Source organism: Macrobrachium nipponense, chromosome 3 (assembly GCF_015104395.2).
Source record: "Macrobrachium nipponense isolate FS-2020 chromosome 3, ASM1510439v2, whole genome shotgun sequence".
NCBI lineage: Eukaryota > Metazoa > Arthropoda > Malacostraca > Decapoda > Palaemonidae > Macrobrachium > Macrobrachium nipponense.
Genome location: NC_087202.1, coordinates 31,766,992 through 31,787,733, shown reverse-complemented (window position 1 = coordinate 31,787,733; position 20,742 = coordinate 31,766,992). Strand labels below are relative to the sequence as shown.

The window sequence follows — 20,742 nt, the reverse complement described above, 5'->3', positions numbered from 1 at the left end:
CGCCTAATCAGGTAGGAACCAAGGTCTATAAATACCTACAACATATGTTGTTTACCTGTCTATTTCAGTAGGTAGCTGTCTCTTACCCTCCACCAAAGGGTGCCAATCAGCTAAGTATATATCTGACAGGGAAGTTGAATGTATGAAAATGATATTGTTATGATACAATAAAGTTTCATACATATTTACCTGGCAGATATATACGATTAATGGCCCACCCAGCCTCCCTGCAGGAGACAGGTGGAAGAGAGAAAATCTGATAGAAAACGGGAATGGTTCCTAGTCCTGCCACCCAGGGCAGGGCGGTAGATCACCTGACCTACCTGTAGCGAGTGCCGCGAAATTTGAATTTTTGTCAGGGACGACGGAGTCTATAGCTAAGTATATATCTGCCAGGTAAGTATGTATGAAACTTTATTGTATCATAACAATATCATTTTTCCTCTCTCAGGATAGAATATATCTTCTTTTCCTGAGGGGGGAAGGCATATTACTTGTTTCTTTTCAGGTGCTACAGTTGTTGGCCCTACTTCTTGCCTTGAAGTTAGGCAGTGGCAGCATTCCGCTCAGATCTTGAGAGCCCCTCTGCTTCGCTTCCCTTTGCCAGAGTTGCAACTTTATTAATTTTTGTATGCTTGTTGGTGCTGTGAAGAGGGTTTGGAACCCAGTCTTGTTGACAGTGCATTCCTTTCTAGCCTCAGTGCTCCTTCTTCATGCTGGCCTGTGAGACTATGTTGTCATGCAGGGTTACCAATCTTACTTATGACTTTTCCAATGTGGCTGTGTCTGTTTCTGTGGTTCCTCATCTCCCTCTGATGTTTCGTCACCTGATGATGTTTGGCTTGGTACTCCTTTTTATGTTCTAAAGGGTCCACAATAATACAAAGTGTAAAAAGTCCGTGTATAATTTTGAAGACTTTACAGAAAGCTTTCGAACCCTTCCCTGGGTTCATCTTCAGTCCAAATGAACAATAAGTTACGACAAGTACAGAGGTAAATTTAAAAAACAAGAGACGTTGAAGATCGTTGACAACGGTCGTTAGCTCGTTAATGGGCTGGGTGAAGAAAGAGGGTAGTTAACAACAACTAGGTGATACCCTCTCCCCTATCAATCCTTCTGGCTGCAATCCTGTTGGATCTTTGTACAGGTTGTTGCAACATACATGAAATCCTTCATCCAAGGGCGTTATCAGACTCCCCCAGGGCAGCGGTTACCTGGACTGGAAGAGGCACGGCAGAGGCAGCATCAGGAGAGGGAAAAACAGACCCTGTCCTACAGTTAAAATCTTTTAAAAACATACTAGTAATATAAAAATTAACAAATGGGTCTTCGTTGACAAGAGACTTTTTTCCTTTGAATGATTCTCCCAAACTTATAGCAGCTCCCTCGACTAGTCGTCTGACATTTACATTGTTACTTTTAAAGATAATTTTAGCCTCGTTCCAGTTGGGTTATGATCATTCCTGAATGCATGTGCTACTATTGCGCTGTTTTGTGATTGTAGTTCATAAGCACTCTTATGTTCGCCCAAACGTATATCTAGTCCCCGTCCACTTTCACCAAAATATTTACTATTACAATCCATACACGGTAGTTCGTAAACGCCTGGGACTATGGGATTTTTATCATTGTTATTGTTTCTTACGAAAATACAATAAGACGTTCCCTCGTAAGAAACAATAACAATGATAAAAATCCCATAGTCCCAGGCGTTTACGAACTACCGTGCATGGATTGTAATAGTAAATATTTTGGTGAAAGTGGACGGGGACTAGATATACGTTTGGGCGAACATAAGCGAGCTTATGAACTACAATCACAATCACACCAGAACAATCTCATAATGACTGTTAGACCTTGAAACCCCAAACATGAGGAGGTGCAGGGTAGAAGGAAATAACCAGGGGAGGGGTTAAATGTGAGGGGGGAGAGGTGACATTCGGTAACCTTAATGTAAGGCTTGACGGGGTTCGCATATCAACATTTATAAGGTGGTGATAGTAATACCTTTACTGATAACAGTTAATATCAGTGATTCTAACTTGCCAAGACGACTGGCACATAGAGTTGTAAGGTTACTGAGATCATCTTTTTATATCTGCTTAATGTCTGTTGCTATCGTTTACATTATGAATCCTGGTTTTCCCATGAGGTAACTTGATACACACAGCCATGGACGATCTGTATAATGCCAGTGGTCTTGACAGTCGTGTGTTTGCAGCCTTTGTGGAGGGTTACAGTGGTCCCCCGTATTCAGGGGGGATGTGTACCAGACACCCCCCCCTCTCCCACCCCCCGTGAATAGTTAGAACCCGCGAATGTTGGAACCCCTATAAAAACGCTAAAAACAGCCTATTTTGTTAGTTAAAACTCAAGAAAAACCACTAAAAATATTCATACTTGGTTTTTTTAATAGTTTTATCACAAAAAGTGCATTTTATGATGAAATTGATAAAAAAAAAAAAAAAAAAAAAAAAAAAAAACAAAGGCATTTGTGGATATTTCTCATAGAAAAATACCGCGAATGCGCGAATTTTCCGCGAATAATGCGGGGAAACATTCCCAAGAGAAATCCGCGAATGTGTGAGTCCGTGAATGTGTGAGTCCGCGAATCTGGAGAACACGAATACGGGGGCCCACTGTATTTGGTAATTACGATTATCTACACTTAGGTAAGTCATTATTGCGGTCATTGTGTTTATCTATATGTTTGGAATAACTGTTGCAACATATAATGTGCACTATAATCTAGTATATATTATATAATCATCTATGGCAATGTTTGTAGGGATGGTGGCAGCAAACAATGACAACTCTGTTGAGTACATAGAGGCAGTCCCCGGTTATCGGTGGGGATTCCATTCCCAGGGGTGTGCCGATAAGTGAAACCGCTATTAATCAAAACTTGGCGATTTATGGTGCCATAATAGTAGTGCATATGATTTATGGTGCCATAATAGTAGTGCATATGGCACAGATAACATGTTATCGGCGCCAACCCTTATGGCACGCCATATGAACCTGTATGGCGCCATAAGGTGCCTTATGGCGCCAATAACTGGAACTCGGCCCTTTATGATGCCAAATATCGCCGATTTTATCGTGCTAGACAAGCCCCATAAAACTGGATCTCTGATGACTGAGTCCACTGATAACCGGGGATTGTCTGTACCCTAAAGGCTGCAAACACATGACTGTCAAGACCACTGGCATTATACAGATTGTCAATATCTGAGTGTAGCATCTTACCTCATGGGAAAACCAGGTCTAAAGACAGTCACCCAATAATTTAAGATAATAAATAATATGCTAATAGTATACGCTTTTGCAACACCTACATCCATTATACTCCACCATCATTATATTAATGCGCCAATGCACACACACACTGCATTTCATTTCACATAAGTAGCCTAGATGGTTACGAGGGGTGGAGCCAAGTGGCCCATCACACTCAAAGTTATGCCATAAATACAAATCCTGTAGTACTAGATTAGCATAGACTAATTAATAAAATAATGCCCCTGTAAAATTGATGCTTTGATGACTCATGCAATCCACGGCTACAAAACCTGGTGTGTGACATCTTTGCAACCAGATTCATATATTATTGGTAACAGAGGTAATTATAGTCCAGTCAATCTAAAGCAAAAGTAGATGCAGCCAAGCACAAGTTGGTAAGTAGCCATTTTCAGTTTTGTGATCCTTGACCACATTCAAATAACATATCAAACGTTTACCATTATTCAAATAGTGGAGAGGATATTTCCATCTGAATAACATTAATATGAATAGTCAGTTCCAACAAACATTACTGAAGGTTTATTTTATATGGAAAATATGATAACGAGTTAAAACAATTTAATGTGATAAGATTTCATAATAATTATTTTCCAAAAAAATATTCAGTAACATATTTCTTACTGCAGAAGGTCTCAAACATATCCACCAGATTAATAACTGTATTCCTTTCCTTTGGTACTATTCCTCGTACTCTATTCTGTCTGTCTCTCCCCCCCCTCTCTCTCTCTCTCCATAAACTGTAGGAATTTCTTTTATTACCATTATTCATACTCTCTCTCTCTCTCTCTCTCTCTCTCTCTCTCTCTCTCTCTCTCTCTCTCTCTCTCTCTTTGTCTATATAAATTTCATTCATTATTGCAGTTCTTTGCCAGATTACCGTAATTTCCCTCCTCCTACCATTCAAACCATTGTAACTATGTACTGGTTGTTTGAACGTGGCCCACCTTCAGGGCACGACAGGCATGAGCTCTCTGAGCCAGGCTTGGCGGCGTGACACCAGTTTTGTTGCTGGCTGTACATGTACTGGAGAGGCCTTCTGGTTGCTGTAGGAGACAAGGAAGACCTTTACGCCATCTTTGTCTTCATCTTCAGTGCTCACCACCCATCAACAAGCTGGGTTTCTTCCGGTTAAGCTTCTCTTCAAGATCCTACAGATCTCAGCACCTGGTACTCGATTTCCTTGGGTTCAGTGAGTTGGAGAGGTAACTGAGTCTCTAATATTAGTTCAAGAATTTTCCTAAACTAGTATCATCTCCCTTGTTTTTTCAGACACTTTGGTAGAGTGAGCAACCAACCTTCATCCTGTTCATGGATTGTGCTTGTCTGAGTTCTTTGATTTTATAGTTGGGTTGGTTGTGACTCTTCTAGACAGAGTGCGATCATCATCTCCCAGACGTTCACACGTGCATCATTCGACAACACATGACCTTGTGTTTCATTGCATGACTGTGTACATGGTTCGTTGTTCGACCGTGCACATGATAAGTCACACGACTGCCTACATGATGGAGGTCCTACTTTTGATGTTCACCTTCCAGAGTCAGGAGTCAAAACTCTGCTGGGCAAAGAGTGTGATTGATCTCCCTGACTTTCAACGTGCATCATTCGACATCACACGACCATGTATGTATTTCCTAGCATGATCGCCCATGTGTTTTGTCACTTGACTGTATACATGATTCATTGCACATCCATGTAAATGTTTCATTTCACAACCATGTATGTGATCCATCACAAAGCTGCATGCTTGGTTCTCCCTTGTCAAAGATGAATTCAAGATCTTATTCCATGGTTCAGGAGCATAGTCCTTTTGGTGGAAGAGATGATGACCTATCCAATGGTAATTCAGCACATCTGTGCATTGCCTTTTAGCCATAGCATAAGACTGTCAGGAGTTCCCTTAGTAGCTTCAGGCAGATGTTCTGTCTTCGATTTATCTCCAACTGTTACGTCCTCCACAGCAAGTCAATGGATTCATTCAGTCAAGCCCATATGGCCTTCATTGTGGGAATTGAAATTCTTTGTGTTCACCCGAGACTTCAACCCTTCTCAGGTTGGAAGAATTCTCATTTCATAATTTATTTATATTTGAATTGTTCTACAAGAATATTGATTTGACTCTGATTCTTGGGATTCAGACCTACTCAACTGCTTAAGTACTTAAGTTTAGACCAAGAAGGCTTCAAGGCAAAGGAAGGTTGGGGAATTAATGCCCTTTCTAACTTAGCATAGCCTAAGTGGTTGAGTTTCTCAGCCTAGCAAGTGGTTCCTAAGTGGTTTAGTTCTTACCCTAGCAAGTGGTTGGAGTTCTCAGCCTGGCCTAGCCCAGCTAGTCGAATCTGCCTTAACCATTGTTAGACCTCTTCTCTTCGACAGGAAGATAGAGATCTATTCATGGTCCCAGAATTGTTCTCTGGAGCAGAGGACTCCCTTCTGCCTTCTGGGAACACTGGGAGGTTGAACAATGAAGTGACCACCTCCCTTCTTCAAATCTTTTAAAGTCCCAAGAAGTTCCACTCAACTCCAATGCGCTGATGTGAATTTGGTTGTCCTATACACTCCATGCCCCCCAAGACCAGGAGCTCTTCGAGATGAGCACCCCAACCTTTGGAGGAAGCTTACATGTACAAGAACAAGTTTAGATGGGTGAATTATGGGGAGCCCCCTTTGTCAAGCTCCATAGTCTTAGGTTAACCCTAGTAGCTCCTTAACCCCAGGCTGAGTAGACGAGAGAGATTTCCTCCTAGCACAACCTTCTTTGCCAGTTTCTTGTTTAGAGGTGCCACCAATCAATCACTATGTCTCTTTATGTCTGGTTTTCTACACAGGGTGTTTAGACAAGCCAACTCCTCATCATCAAGATCTCCCACTGATTGGATGCATACAGAAGCACATGACGCCAGAGGAGTACGTTCCTCCCTGGCATTTTAAAGTACTTATCTGTTCATAGTATTTTAATGCTGGTTCATGACTGCCTCAAACCACTTTCACTTTTTACAGCATGAAGTGTTGGACTTTTTTTTTTCCCTCTTTCTCTCTCTCTCTCCCCTTGGGTCCAGTGGTGGCTGTTCAACAAGTGTGACTCATCCAGTGCCCTTGACAGGACAGTTTGTATTTTGCCTAAGATGATTGTGTGGAGTAGGGAATGAGGGAGTTGACTGGCCTCTTTACTTTCCCTTTTTAAAGGCAATTTGAAGAATAGACATACATTACGCTGGAACTTGCTTGATGCAGGTGAGCATTGTAACCATACTGTTACAGCACTTTTCATGTTCCATGCAACATGCAAATCTACTTCTCAGTAGCTTGAACTCCTCTCTCCAGCAAGGGGTGTTAGGAGTGGTGACAAACCTGTTTCTTGGGGCAAACATGGTTTTGTTGCCTAAACAGACATAGTTCTTTTGGACTTCAATGAGCACAATGAATCTACTCATCTTTCATTTCCAAGAATGATTGGGTATGCCGAACCTCTAGGTGTTTCAAGATTCTTGTACCTCCCTCCAATTATGAGTTTATCCTATTGTTAAGACCGAAGATTTGTTCCATATATGAACAAATGACAAATGTTTAATTAATTTGTATTTTTCATACCTAACAAACCTGAGGTCTTAACATTGACTGCCCACTCCTAGCCTCACCTCTTACACTTCATCCTGGGTTGGAAGTAAGACTGATGCATCACTGGATTCAAGTGCACCCTCTTGACTTGCTTCCACCTCAACTATGCATTGGATGCCAGATGCCACAGATTCCTTGCTTTTGCAATCTTTGATTGTTTTTAACCGGTTTCCAGCCGGCACCAGGGGATTTATCCTATTGTTAAGACTGAAGGTTTGTTAGCTATGAAAAATATAACATTTTTTTTTTTTTTTGCAGGCATTGATTCATGGGTTGAATCGTCACTATTATTCTATCCCAATTAAATACAGAATGAATGAAAGGTGAGTCTATAGTACTTGTAATTAATGTTATGTTTATATTCTTATATTTGCACTTATTTATTCTTTATTGGGTTCCATGTTACAAATCATCTTGTTCTTATGAAAATACAAACCACTGCCTTTTATATAGGAGTATGTTTTACTAGGGTAAGGTGTAAATGGTCTTTAAATTTTGGTATGGTGTGGCTAATTGATGGTAAGTTAGTGGGTAACCTGTCACTTTGTCTTCTACAGTAGTCCAAGACATCTCTGGTTGGGGAAGCTCTGTCTCGATAGGAAGATCATACCTCTTCTCAGCAATCGGGTATTACCTAAGTTTTCTCTAATCCTTTTATCTTTTTTAGTTCATTTCCAGGAGTAGATGGTCTGTCATGATTCCTTTCATTCTGCCTTACACCTGCCACACTCATTCCTCTGTGAGGTTTGAAGGGTCTTCAGGGCTTTTGTTATTTCATGGTACTTGTAGCACTTAATAACCTAACTGCAGGCCAACCAAAAAGTGAGCTCTGCTCCTTCACATCTGATCCTGCATCTTTCCAGTCTTCAGCTGGGCAGAGACATGGTTTCTGCTCCTAATCACACAGGGTCTGGAGTTACTTCTAGCCCCATGCAGACAAACTTCAAAATTCACGGGTAGCATTTTGATTGTTTAGCGTAGGTGACCGGTCCTGCCCACTAATGAGAACAGTAGGAACAACTTAGCAGACAACCTCATTCTGTTGCTGCTGTTCCTGATATCAATATCAAGTGGTTGCGGTGGTTTTATTCATTATTTTATGGTTATATTAACTGGATTCCTGTGGTGTAAACAACTGCCAGAATGCATATTTCTTAACCTTCAAGCAGAAATCTTTCAGGATGAGATTTTTCATATTTTTTAATTACGTAATATGTTGATTCAGATATGCATCAATAACCACCGGTAAATAGTTTTGCTCTAAAAGTAAATCCATTAGGCTAGGAATCAACACAACAAATAGATTTGCTGTGCTCACGGAAACAGAAGATGAAAAAATCTTAACCCTTAAACGCAGAGCGTCTATCTATCAGTGTCTTGTCATATACCGGTGGCGTTCGGGAGTTAGTGCGGAAGCGGAAAAAAGGTTTTTTAAAAATTACAGCACGCTTTGTTTTTAAGATTTAAGTGTTCATTTTTGGGGCGCACGCGCTTTTTTTTTTTCTCTCTCTCTCTCTCCATTGCCTTAAGTTTAGTATGAAACCATCAGAAATGAGAAAAAATATCATATATAAATATTGGAATATATGACCGCGAAAAAAAATTCATATATAATTGTATGCAAATCGTGCCGTGAGCAAAACGGTTGAAGCTAATAAGTTAATTTTTTTTTCATTGTATTGTACACTAAATTGCGATGATTTCGCTATATAGCAAATTGTAAAACAGTCAAAGCAACACAGAGAAAATATTATAACAAAATGATGCATGAATTCGTAACGCATGGATGTAAAAACAAGTTTTTTTCAAAAATTCACCATAAATTGAAATAGTGTGCTAGAGACTTACCGTTTGTTGCAAAATGAATGTAATTGATTGAATATTACTAGACTGTAAGTTTTTAGCTAACAATTACAGTTTTTGATCATTTTGGTTTAGTTAAAGTTCACCGAAGGTCAAATTTTTTCTATCTTGATTTATATGAAAATATTTCAAAACTGATAGAAGCTACAACCATGAGTTATTTTTTGTTGTATTTTATATAAAATTGCGCACATTTTCATATATAAAACTTTATGTAATTGCTAATATAAAATGGTGCAAAAATTACGACAAAGTAACAAAAGAATTTCTGAGATTTTTGACAGATTTACTGCCCGGATGTAAGGAAAAAGTTTTTTTTTTTAATTCACCATAAATCAAAATATTGTGCTAGAGATTTCCAATTTGTTGCAAAATGAAGTTAAATGATTGAATGTACTAGAATGCAAGAGTTTTAGCTTACAATTGCATTTTTCGATCATTTTGGTTGAGTCAAAGTTGACCATAGTTCTAAATTTTGTTACATTGTGATTTATATGAAAATATTTCAAAACTGATAAAAGCTACAACCATGAGATATTTTCTGTTGTATTCTACATGAAATTGTGCACATTTTCATATATAACACTTTATGTAATGCCTAATAGAAAACGGTGCAAAAATAGCGACAAGGTGACTAAAGAAATCTGAGATTGACTAAAGAAATCTGAGATTTTCGGCCAAGTTATCGCGCGCAGAGGTAAGGAAAAAGTTTTTTCAAAAATTGAACATAAATCGAAATATTGTGCTAGAGACTTCCAATTTGTTGCAAAATGAAGGTGAATGATTGAATGTTACTAGAATGTAAGAGTTTTAGCTTACAATTGCATTTTTCGACCATTTCGGTCTAGTCAAAGTTGACCGAAGGTTGGAATTTTGGCACTTATTGTGATTTATATGAAAATATTTCAAAACTGATAAAAGCTACAACCTTGGGTTGTTTTTTTGTTGTATTTTACATGAAATTGCGCACATTTTCATCTAAAACTTCATGTAATGTCTAATATAAAATGGTGCAAAAATTACGACAGAGTGACTAAAGAATTTCTGAGATTTTCGGCCGAGTTACCACGCGGACATAATGAAAGTTTTTTTTCAAAAATTCACCATAAATCAAAGTATTGTGCTAGAGACTTCCAATTTGTTGCAAAATAAAGGTAAATGATTGAATATTACTAGAATGTAAGAGTATTAGCTTACAATGGCTTTTTTCAACCATTTCGGTTGAGTCAAAACATTTAAAGCTACAACCATGGGTTGTTTTTTGTTGTATTCTACATGAAATTGTGCATATTTTCATATATAAATGTGTAAACAAAACAACAGCGTAATCCGTGAACTCCCAGCAATCCCTCAAGGCGTGTGATTTAAATTTTTTTGCAAACTAGACCTATAACTATTTTTCTGTGGATATTTAACCCATTAACGCCGATTGGACTTATTAAACGTCAATATAAATTGTCAGTTGGGTGCCGATTGGACGTATATGTGTCGATATAAAATTTTTTTTTTTAATTTGCGGAAAAATAGTTATAGGCATACTAGGCGAAAACTTTTGAATCGAGCGCCTTGGGGGATGCTGGGAGCTCACGGATCAAGGCGTTGTTTTGTTTACAATCGTTACCCAGGCACGCAAGCGCTAATTTCTTTCTTCTCGCACCAAAAAGCATCAGCGACACATCTCAGAAATTATTTTGTCACTGACATAATTTTTGCACCATTTTATATTAGCCGTTACATGAAGTATTTTATATGAAAATGTGCGCAATTTCATGTAGAATACATAGAAAAACAACTCATGGTTGCAGCTTTTATCAGTTTTGAAATATTTTCATATAAGTAACGATAAGTGCAAAATTTCAACCTTTGGTCAACTTTGACTCTACCGAAATGGTCAAAAAATGCCATTGTAAGCTAAAAATCTTACATTCTAGTAATATTCAATCATTTACCTTTATTTTGCAACAAATTAGAAGTCTCTAGCACAATATTTCCATTTATGGTGAATTTATGAAAAAAATAAAAAAAATTTCCTTACGTCCATGCGGAAATCTTCCGAAAAAAATCATAAATTTTTTTGTCCGATTGTCGTAATGTTTGCACCATTTTAAATTAACCATTACATAAAGTTTTATATATGAAAATGTGTGCAATTTCATGTAGAATACAACAATAAACAACCCATGGTTGTAGCTTTTATCACTTTTGAAATATTTTCATATAAATAACGATAAGTGCCAAAATTTCAACCTTTGGTCAACTTTGACTCGACCAAAATGGTCAGAAAACGCAATTGTAAGCTAAAACTATTACATTCTAGTAATATTCAATCATTTACCTTTATTTTGCAACAAATTGGAAGTCTCTAACACAATATTTCGATTTATGGTGAATTTATGACATAAACTTTTTCCTTACGTCCGCGCGGTAACTCTTCGGAAAAAATCATAAATTTTTTCGTCCGATTGTCGTAATGTTTGCACCATTTTAAATTAGCCATTACATAAAGCTTTATATATGAAAATGTGTGCAATTCATGTAGAATACAACAAAAAACAACCCATGGTTGTAGCTTTATCAGTTTTGAAATATTTGCATATGAATAATGATAAATAGGAAAAATTCGACCTTCAGTCAACTTTACTCGACCGAAATGGTCGAAAACTGCAATTGTAAGCTAAAGCACTAACAGTCTAGTAATATTCAATTATTACCTTCATTTTGCAACAAACGGGAAGTCTTTAGCGCACTATTTCGATTTATGGTGAATTTTTAAAAACATCTTTTTTTTTTGTCTGCGTGTTACGAATTCATGCATCATTTTGTGATAATATTTTCTCTGTGTTGCCTTGATTGTTTTACATTTTGTTATATACCAAAAGGATCGCAATTTAGTGTACAATAAAACGAAAGAAAATTAACTCGTTATCTTTAACCGTTTTGCTCACAGCACGATTTGCATACAATTATATATGAAATTTTTTTTTGCGCTGTCATATATCCCAATATTTATATATGATGATATTTTTTTTTCATTTCTGATGGTTGCATACTAAACTTCAGGCAATGACAAAAAAAGGAGCCAAAAATGAACGCTTTAAATACCGCTTCGGTGTTTAAGGTTTAAAAAAACTTTTTGTACTTGACATACTGTACGTCACTTAGCACTCGACAGACAATTTTAGTCAACGTATAATACGTCTAGTCGACATTTAAGGGTTAATTGGAGGCTTGTTAGTAAAAGATCAGATATTGTGGCCAAAAATAGAAGTAAAGAAAAGATAATTCTTACCCAGGTGCAGGAGCAAAGGATATAGCTGAAGGAGTGAAGAAAATCAAGGTAAAAAATAGAAAAAGTGCAATCATAGTGCAGGGAAGAAGAAATGTCTTGTTTCTAAAAGAAGGAAGAACTGGCCAGACAGAGAAAAATGATAACAGCATTCTTGTAGGACTTCTGCCCAGAACCATTGTAAGCCATACTCCCTTAGCATGACAGACTAGAGCTAATATGCCAAGAAGAAGGTTTTAGTTTTGTGAACTTTTAGGATATATTTATTAGGAATAGGAAACTATATAAAAGAGATGGAACTCACTTGAATTTGGAAGGAGCAAAATTAATAGGAAACCTTCAGAACAAAAACCTCTTGAAACACCTCAGTGAACTGAACATTCAAGGGAAGAAGCCAGAAAGCTCCCAGAATCTGGTTAGTAATAGACATGCTAGAAATAGTGACAGTAAGGGCATCTAATAAAGCCACTGAGGACAAAAGTGAAGGTAGAAAAGTCTCTCTGAGTGGCGCAGTTTGATGAACAATCTATTCGGAATAAAGTAGATCTCTTCAAAGCAATGGTAGCAAGTGAAGAAATGGACATATAGGTATCACAGAAACAAGGATACAAGAGGCAAATACCACAAGAAGGAAAGAAGACTTCGATTTTGTAAAAAATGAATTCTTCCACCAATGGGTTGACAAACCTACTAGAGGAAAATTGTCCTATCAATGGAAGATAACCTAGTGTCTGACCTTTCAATAGGTGCAAATCTAGGCAAAAGCAACTATAAAATTATTACATTATCAAATTAATATTTAGCTTAAAAAGAAGAAGATAATAATGAGATTAGACTACCGTCGACAAGACCTAAAAATGACAAATTTTCCTGGACAATTTGTATTTTTCATAGCTACAAACCTTCGGTATTAACAATAGAATAATTTCTAGTGCTTAGCTGGATCCGGTTAAAAAGTAGATGAAAACAAGGAATCTTGTGATATCTGGCAATGCATGTGTAGCTCGGGTGAGGAGTGGTCAAGGACCACGTCGCTACGCCAGTCTTTCTTTGACCGCCTGGGCGAGAGTCTTGTTAACCTCTCTTGTCCTTTTCCCAGTTCATTGCCAGTTTCGCTTGTGTTGAGTGTGTGTTGTGTGTTTGGCTGATATTATGGCTGCTTCTGCTCCTTCTCGGCCTCGTCAACATATGTGCCCCTGAGTTCCAGGTTTTCCGTGTTCTCGTTTTTTGGCTTTGGCGGCGACTGACCCCCACATCACGTGCAGTAGTTGTCGTTCTAATTTTTGCACTATAACGAATCCTTCCATGGAAGGCTGGGCATGGCCTAAAGAGTAGTGGAAGTCGTTTTATGGCAAGAGAGAACATGGGGGGTTTCGTCTCTTCGTACTTGGGAGGGTTTTTTGCTTCTTCCTGATTCTTTGTCTCCTGCAGTAGTCAACCCCCATAGTAGCGTTGTTCCTGTATCTCCTTCCTTTTCTTCCATTAATTCATTGCTGGAGGTATCCGGAGGCCACCAGGCTGATGTTTGTAATGTAGCCCCTTCTTCCTTGGAAGTTAATTTGATTCCCAAGAAGGGGGAGGCTTTTTCATCAATCTCTTTTCTTCCAGAGTCGGAGGCGTTAAAAATGGCGGCGATTTGGAAGATGCTCGGACTAAGGGGTCCCCTGTCCTTGGAGGGGTTGCTAGCACATTTTGTGGAGGCTCGCAACCCCCCTCCCTGGACTGGCCAGGCCATTCCCCCTCCTCCCAGCCTAGTCTTCGTGGGTAGCTGAGGTCGGCCATCTTGTAATGCTCTGCCAGTGACTGCTGCCGCTTCTTCGAGTCGGAGAGACGCCGTGGCGTCAGTCCCGTTGATGACGTCACGGGATCTGTCTTTGTGTATTCCTCCGCCAGTGGCGTCTGATTCCCCCTTGCATCAAGGGGAAGCCGTGACGTCACCACCACTTGTGATGTCACTCACTCGGCTGTGACATCATCCCTGCCACCCAGTGTGCTTCATTTCCCTTCCTAGTCATTGGAGCCTTCTCTGGCGCATTAGTTTGACGTTACTATATGCCAGGCAGTGCTGCAGAGGTTGGGCTGTTTTGGATGTCAAGTTGGCTGCCTTATCGGTTGGGAAGACTGGTAGGAAATGTGTTGCTTTGTCCCCGCCTCCTGAGAAGAGTTTGCATAAGAAACCAGTGCTGTCTTCCTCTCCCTCTTCCCCTTCTACGCCCCATCGGCGTATCAAGCTTTGGAAGGCTAAGGACTTTGCCCTTTCTTTGCCTACGAGGGAGGAAAAATGCGGACGTGTTCCCGAGAGTGTTGGTGTTTCAGGCAGTGTTAGTGTTCCTTCCATTGTGCAATCTGCAGGGGATGCTTCGTCCTCTGCTTCGAATCACAGGCGTGCCGAACCCCCCCACCCTCCCACCCCCCCCGCCCTGCACATGATATAGGTGCTCCTTCTTCTCCAAGGCTTATTTGTCGCCGTAAGGATCTCAAGGCGCCTGTCAAGAGGTCGAAGGTAGTGAGCGCAGAGTTGGTGCAGCAGGAGTGTTTGCCTGCCTCTCTCACTGGTGATTCCAAGAGTTCGACTCTGGGGGATTCTCCTTTGATCTCGAGTGTTCGGGATTCCCCCCATCTCATGTTCGTACATCTGCAATGACCATGACCATTCACAGACATGTTAATGAGTCATGTGTTGGGGTAAGTGATGTTCCTAGTTCGTCTTGAAAGCCGACGCATGGACCCAGCCCAGACAGGTTGGTTGGGGTTTCGGGCTGTTTGGCTGCTAACTCTTCCGTTAATTTTAGTGGGGAAGGTGCCTTAGAGGAGCCTGCACATCCTTCTCGTCGTCGGTCTCCGTTGCTGGAGCAGGAGGAGGGAGACACGCAAGAGTTTTTTTCTTCCTTTTCGGAAGTTGTTGATCTCATTCGTGGGTTTAACAATTTGGAAAGTAGGACTCAGGCTCAGGCCGTCTTACACTCCTTGCTTGGAAACCTTAGTGGGAGCTACTCAGGACCCCAAATCATCTCTTCAGCTTCCTTTGTCAGGGCACGTTCAGTTGGTCTTGCAGAAGGTTAACACCTCTGTTTCGGACCGGGACGGTTCGCTTCGCTCTAGGGGCTATACCAAGCTACTACTACCGCCTCTCATGAGACATAGGAAGTACTATGCTACGAGCTCTGCTTTTTTGTTGTCACGCCATCTTAACCCTGACGTCATTCGCCTGAAGCCGGGATTGACTTTGGAGCTTGTGAGGTCGGTGGCTCTGTCCTCGTCTCTGCAAGATGCCTCAGCATTGGAATCTACAGTGGCCCCCATGTTGCAGACGGTTTCTTAGCTGGACTTCTGGTCTGTGGTTATTGCCAAGATAGCTTCCGACAGGTCCCCGGAAGGGTTGGTGAGTGCATCCTCGCTTGCCAGTCTGTTGCAGTCCGGGGCAAGGTGTTTTCATATTTGGCTCACCTTAGTGCTAATTTATGGGCTAACCTCCTCCTGATTAGAAGAGACTAGGCTTTGTCTAGGATGGAGAGATCGGTCGACACAGAGTTCTCGCTGGCATTGAGGAACGGAGATCTGTTAGAGTCCCAATATTTGTTTCCTCGGACAGAGCTTGAGAATGTGATAGACCGGCGCCAGGCTGACACCAAAGACAGACTGGTGCACCAAGCCGTGTCTAAGTTGGAGTCTCGCAGGATAGCCAAATTTGCAGATGACGCCAAACTAGGTGTAAATGCAGCAGACCCAGATAACCTAGTGTCTGACCTTTCAATAGGTGCAAATCGAGGCAACCATAAAATTATAACATTTTAAATTAATATTTAACATAAAAAGAAGATATTAATGAGATTAGACTACCATCGACAGACGGTAAATGAATATCTTAAAAATCTAGAGTACGACAAGAACACAGGCATAGATAAATACTGGGAAGCCTTTCTAGAGGAATGCACAGAAAAATGCCCTCGATGTATACCATTAAAGCAAATACTGACTAATGGCAACCCTCAGCCTAAGTGGTTCAACAGAGAAATGAAAAATTAAATAAGAGAATGAGACAGATTGCACAAATCAATGAACCCACATCCAACACAAGAAAAAGCAAGCAGGCATAAAGAACACTGTAGAATGGTGGACAAATTAATAAGGAATGAGGATGAGGGAGTTGCATCAGTTTGTAAGGAAAACCCAAAAGAATTTTTTTTGCATGTTATTAGTAGGAAACCAATAAAAAATGTAAAGGTCCCCTAAGGGACAATATAGGAAGCCTGGTGAACTCAGACTTGGAAAAAGCAGTGTTATTGAATAAGTTTTTTACTAGTATTTTCACAATTGAAGACACTACCTCAATACTGGAACCTGCTATTAAATATAAAGGGCCAGAACCATAGGACAAAATAATATTAACAGAAGAGGACATTAAAAACAAAATATACACACACAACAAGTTCAAATCTGGCCTGAATGGGATTCATCCAAGAGAAATTAAAAAGCTAAAAGAGGAGATAGTTCCTCACCTATATACACTACAGAGAAAGTGCAGAACAGTGAAAGGTGCCAAAAGGATGGAAACTAGGTAATGTGCCCCCAGTTTACAAAAAATGTCCAAGAGAAGAGCAGGGAAATTATAGACCAATCTGTCTAACGTCGGTCGTTTGCAAGATTTTTGCCCATAATTGCAGATCAAATTGTGGATCACATTGATAAAAACAACTTGTAGTTAACATTCAACTTAGTTTCAAACAAAACAGATCCTGCCTATCAAACCTCGTGATGCTTTTTCATAACATGCTTGGAATTTATGAGAGTAGTAGAGCAACAGATATACTCTAATTAGATTTATAAAAGGCCTTTGAAAAAGTTCCACACAAGAAACTAATGACAAAAGTTAGAGCCTTAGGAATTGAAGGAGAAATAGTAGACTTGATCAAAGAGTAGCTAACATATAGAAAACTGAGAGTAGTAATAATTGGTGAAGAATCAGAATGGGCTGATATGACAAGCAGAGTTCCTCAGGGTTCTGTCCTTGGCCTCTCTTGTTTTTTATTTACATTAATGACACTGATGTAAGCTTAACTAGCAGGATAGCCAAATTTGCAGATGACACTAAACTAGGTGTAAATGCAGCAGACCCAGATATAGTGGAAAGTTTAAAGAAATTATCTCAAGAAAATAGGAGAGTGGTCAAAAAGATGGCAAGTGCCTTTTAACTTTGATAAGTATAAATTATTACAAATAGGAACAAGCTATCCTCATGCCATCTACATGCTACAAATAGGAACAGACAATCCTCATGCCATCGGGTCGGGAATGACATAAATAGTGTAGAACAAGAAGAGGACCTTGGAGTCATTTTTACCAAGGACTTAAAAGCCACAATACAGTGCATAAAAGCTGAAAAGCAACAAAACAGCTAGACATGTTAATAGTTAGACATGTTGAATATGCAGTACAGTTTTGGTCACCAACACTAAGAAAGGACATAAATAGATTACAAAGGGTACAAGCAAGAGCCACAAAAGTTAATTCCATACATCAGGCAAATAGGTTACCAAAGACAAGAGATCCTGAAGATGTATGACTTAAAAACATGACAATTGGCAAGACAACTAATAGAAACAATAAAAATACTGAAAATGATGGATGGAAACTAGAACTGAAGTGATACAACACATCCCATTGTGGGAACTTCTATACATAGAAGATAAGTGACACATGGAATAAACTGCCACCAGAAGTTGTAAACAGCAACGGCGTGGAAGAATTTAAAAGAAAACTAGACAAAATCATTAGGACACTGTGAATTAACAGTAAAACCTGCTCCAAGAAATAAGTGAGCACATAATGTCTCCTTGGATGTACTAATAAGTCTGAGACTTCACAATCCTTGAAACTCCTTGTAACGTACCTAAAGCTTTTAGAGTAGTGCCAGTTAATTATGCAAGATGATCCTCTCATCTTAGGCAACAGTCTTTTGTATAAAGGGTAGCGATCTGTATTATCATAGGAACCAAGATGGGATTTTTAAGATAAAATGTATTTTTCTTAGATTTAACAGACTTGAGCTGTGTCATAAACTCTCCAAAACCATCTCTGCATATTCCCTCTTGCTGAAGGGGAAAAGTGACAGATTCCAACAAGTGAGTGGGAGATGATATGATACACTTCCCACAAATTAACCACCTTGTTACTAAGCGTCAACAATTATTTCTAGCTTGTTCTGGTTTGCATATGTGAGGAAAATACAAATTACCTTAAGAATTTATCAGTCTCCACTCTCCAGTGTTTTTTGCTTAATAGATATGGCATTTACTTTCAGAGAACAACAAATGCTCTTAAATCTACATAAGAAATCTTGGATGGAGGGGCTTATGCTGCAAAACTATCATGAGCACAGCAGCCTTAATGAAGATACTGTTAAAGAAATCCTGAACTTGGCTACTGCTTACAATAAGGTATGGCGTTACTGTTGTGTGAAAAATGTTTTTTACCATATTTGTTCAAACAAATATACAAATCTTCACCTTCTGTATACTATGTATTGTTGAGTTTGTGGTTCAGTATGTCTTGAAAATTGGAAGAAGGATGAATAAAAGTTATTGTGTTTCATATGCTTTGACAATTTGATTATTTCATATGGGTTTCTTTCTTAGTCTTCATGTTTGCTGTATTTTAACATTTATAATATGACTCATACAAAGTACTACCTCTCTTACAGCAAGATTTCTGTTTTTATGCTAAAGAAACATTTTCACATAAGTGACATACCAAACAATTACGTGAGCTGTACGCTTTCTTACCTGGCAGTCGAAAATTCAAATTCCTGGTGGCGGTAGCAGCGCTGCCATTGTTTGTGTAGGTGATACAGATCCCGCCCACTTTCGGGAATACCTGGTACTGCTGAGCTTAAGACTTCAATTCGTTTTCTGCCAGCCACGGGGTAACACTGGTGGTTTGTTGTTGCAGTTGACTTTCGTCGCCATTGTGGATTTTTTCTTTTTGGTGATGTACAATTTCTTGGTTGGCTTTTTTGCTTCATCAGTTAGCTGCCTAGTTATTAACAAGTTATTATGAAGATGTCTGATGCTAGTTATTCTTCAGTTAGGTTTTGCAGCAAGGAATTAACTTGTGATGAGTGCCATAGTTTAGATGAACAAGGTTGGAAGACTTTTCAAGCTCATTTGGATAAGATGGACAAAGATAGGAAAAGGAAAGCAGCTCTTAGAGCGGGTAGTAAAACTAGAGTAAAGACAACTCCCGTGCCTTTAGGGGTAAACAAACCGTCACTATCATCTCCACTTTTATCGAATATTTCACCTATTGATAGTCTTCCAACTTCAGTACCGAGTACTCCAGACCGGGTATCCCATGTTTCCGATCCCAACACCATTTCCTTGTTAAGAGTCTAAGATGGACAAGAAATTTGAGTTCTTGGCGAAATCCGTTATGGATTTGGGTATGTCATTTCGCGCATTCGTAGAGAAGTCAAGTTAAAAGGCCAGTGTTAGGCCAAGTGTCAGTGTCGTGTCCGAGGAGGCAGCTGTCCGTTCCCCCTGTTCTCCTAGATGAAGGTCCCTGTCTTTCTCCCCAGCTCCCGGGAGAAGACATACTGGAGGTTGAAGGGAAACTGGGGGAGTTTGCCCACGGTCAGTTGCCGACTCCGTTGACGTAGTCGACTTGCGAGTGCCCAGGAAACACCGCTGGAAAGGCGTAGATATCAGTGACGCGCAGTTGTCGTCCGACTCGGAAGTGCTGTCGCCTGTGTCGAGGTGAAAAGTGTGGAGTGATTTAGTGTCGCGTCCTTTGAAGAGATATGCCCAGTGTACGAGAGGGATGTCGCCGCCTGTTAAGAAATCCAAGGAGCACTGGAGTCCACAACCTTCCTGCAGTTTCGCGCCGGACCAGTTTTTCCGGGAAGATCGTCAGTCCTCTTCGGATATCATAACTTCGGACGGAGTCAGACGCTCATGTGCGTTACAGCGCTCGCGCGCCTACGAGACTGACTCGCCTCGTTGTGTATCGATAGGAGTTTCGACTCGTTTGCCTCATTCTTCTCAAGCTGTTTCAACTCGTTCGCCTCATACATCTCGTGATGTTTCGACTCCCAGTTGTTTGTTTTCGAAGAAGAGCTGTACGACAGCCACGACTTCGTCTTCGCCTAAGGATGATTCAAAGGCCAAACCCTTGCTAGAGGATTCTGCTTTGGGTCCCTTTAAACATCAACTTCAAGAATTGATGGTCTTTTTGAAGAAGACAACGAGCCAGATGGAAGAGGGAGACGGGGTATTGGCCGTCCTGTTGGAAGAGTAAACTCAAGACCAGGATTCAAAACCCTCTTCTGCTTATTCTAGTCTGTTAAGGTTTCTTTTACAGACTTATCCAGACTTTTTTGAACCAGCTTCGCCTTCTTCACCTCCATCGATGTTTGTGAAGGATAGGAGATCAGCGCCTTCGGGGTTACCAAAACCAGTTCTTTCTCAGTCCTCGAAGAAAGCACTGAAGGAAGTAGAAGAGTGGCTTACTAAGAAGAGTCAGGCAAGGCTTCGTTCGCCTTCCCTCCGTCGAAGCTGCAGAATAAAACCAGGTTTTATGCGACAGGAGAAGTTCCTTCTTTGGGAGTTTCTGCCTCCTCCCAAGGAGACTTCTCCGGTCTTGTGGACTCAAACAGAAGAGCAGCGTTCTCGGCTGC

The 20,742-nt window shown here is 40.0% G+C and overlaps 1 protein-coding gene across 2 annotated transcripts in view; it reads left to right on the top strand.

The window, feature by feature from the left end:
- LOC135221687 (26S proteasome non-ATPase regulatory subunit 14) overlaps positions 1-20,742 on the top strand; it is a 78,844-nt gene that overhangs the window by 42,127 nt on the left and 15,975 nt on the right. For both annotated transcript variants that reach the window (XM_064259419.1, XM_064259418.1), the window contains 2 exons: positions 7,181-7,245; positions 18,373-18,508. In XM_064259419.1, coding sequence (XP_064115489.1) covers positions 7,181-7,245; positions 18,373-18,508 — 201 coding nt within the window. The remainder of the gene's footprint in view (positions 1-7,180; positions 7,246-18,372; positions 18,509-20,742) is intronic.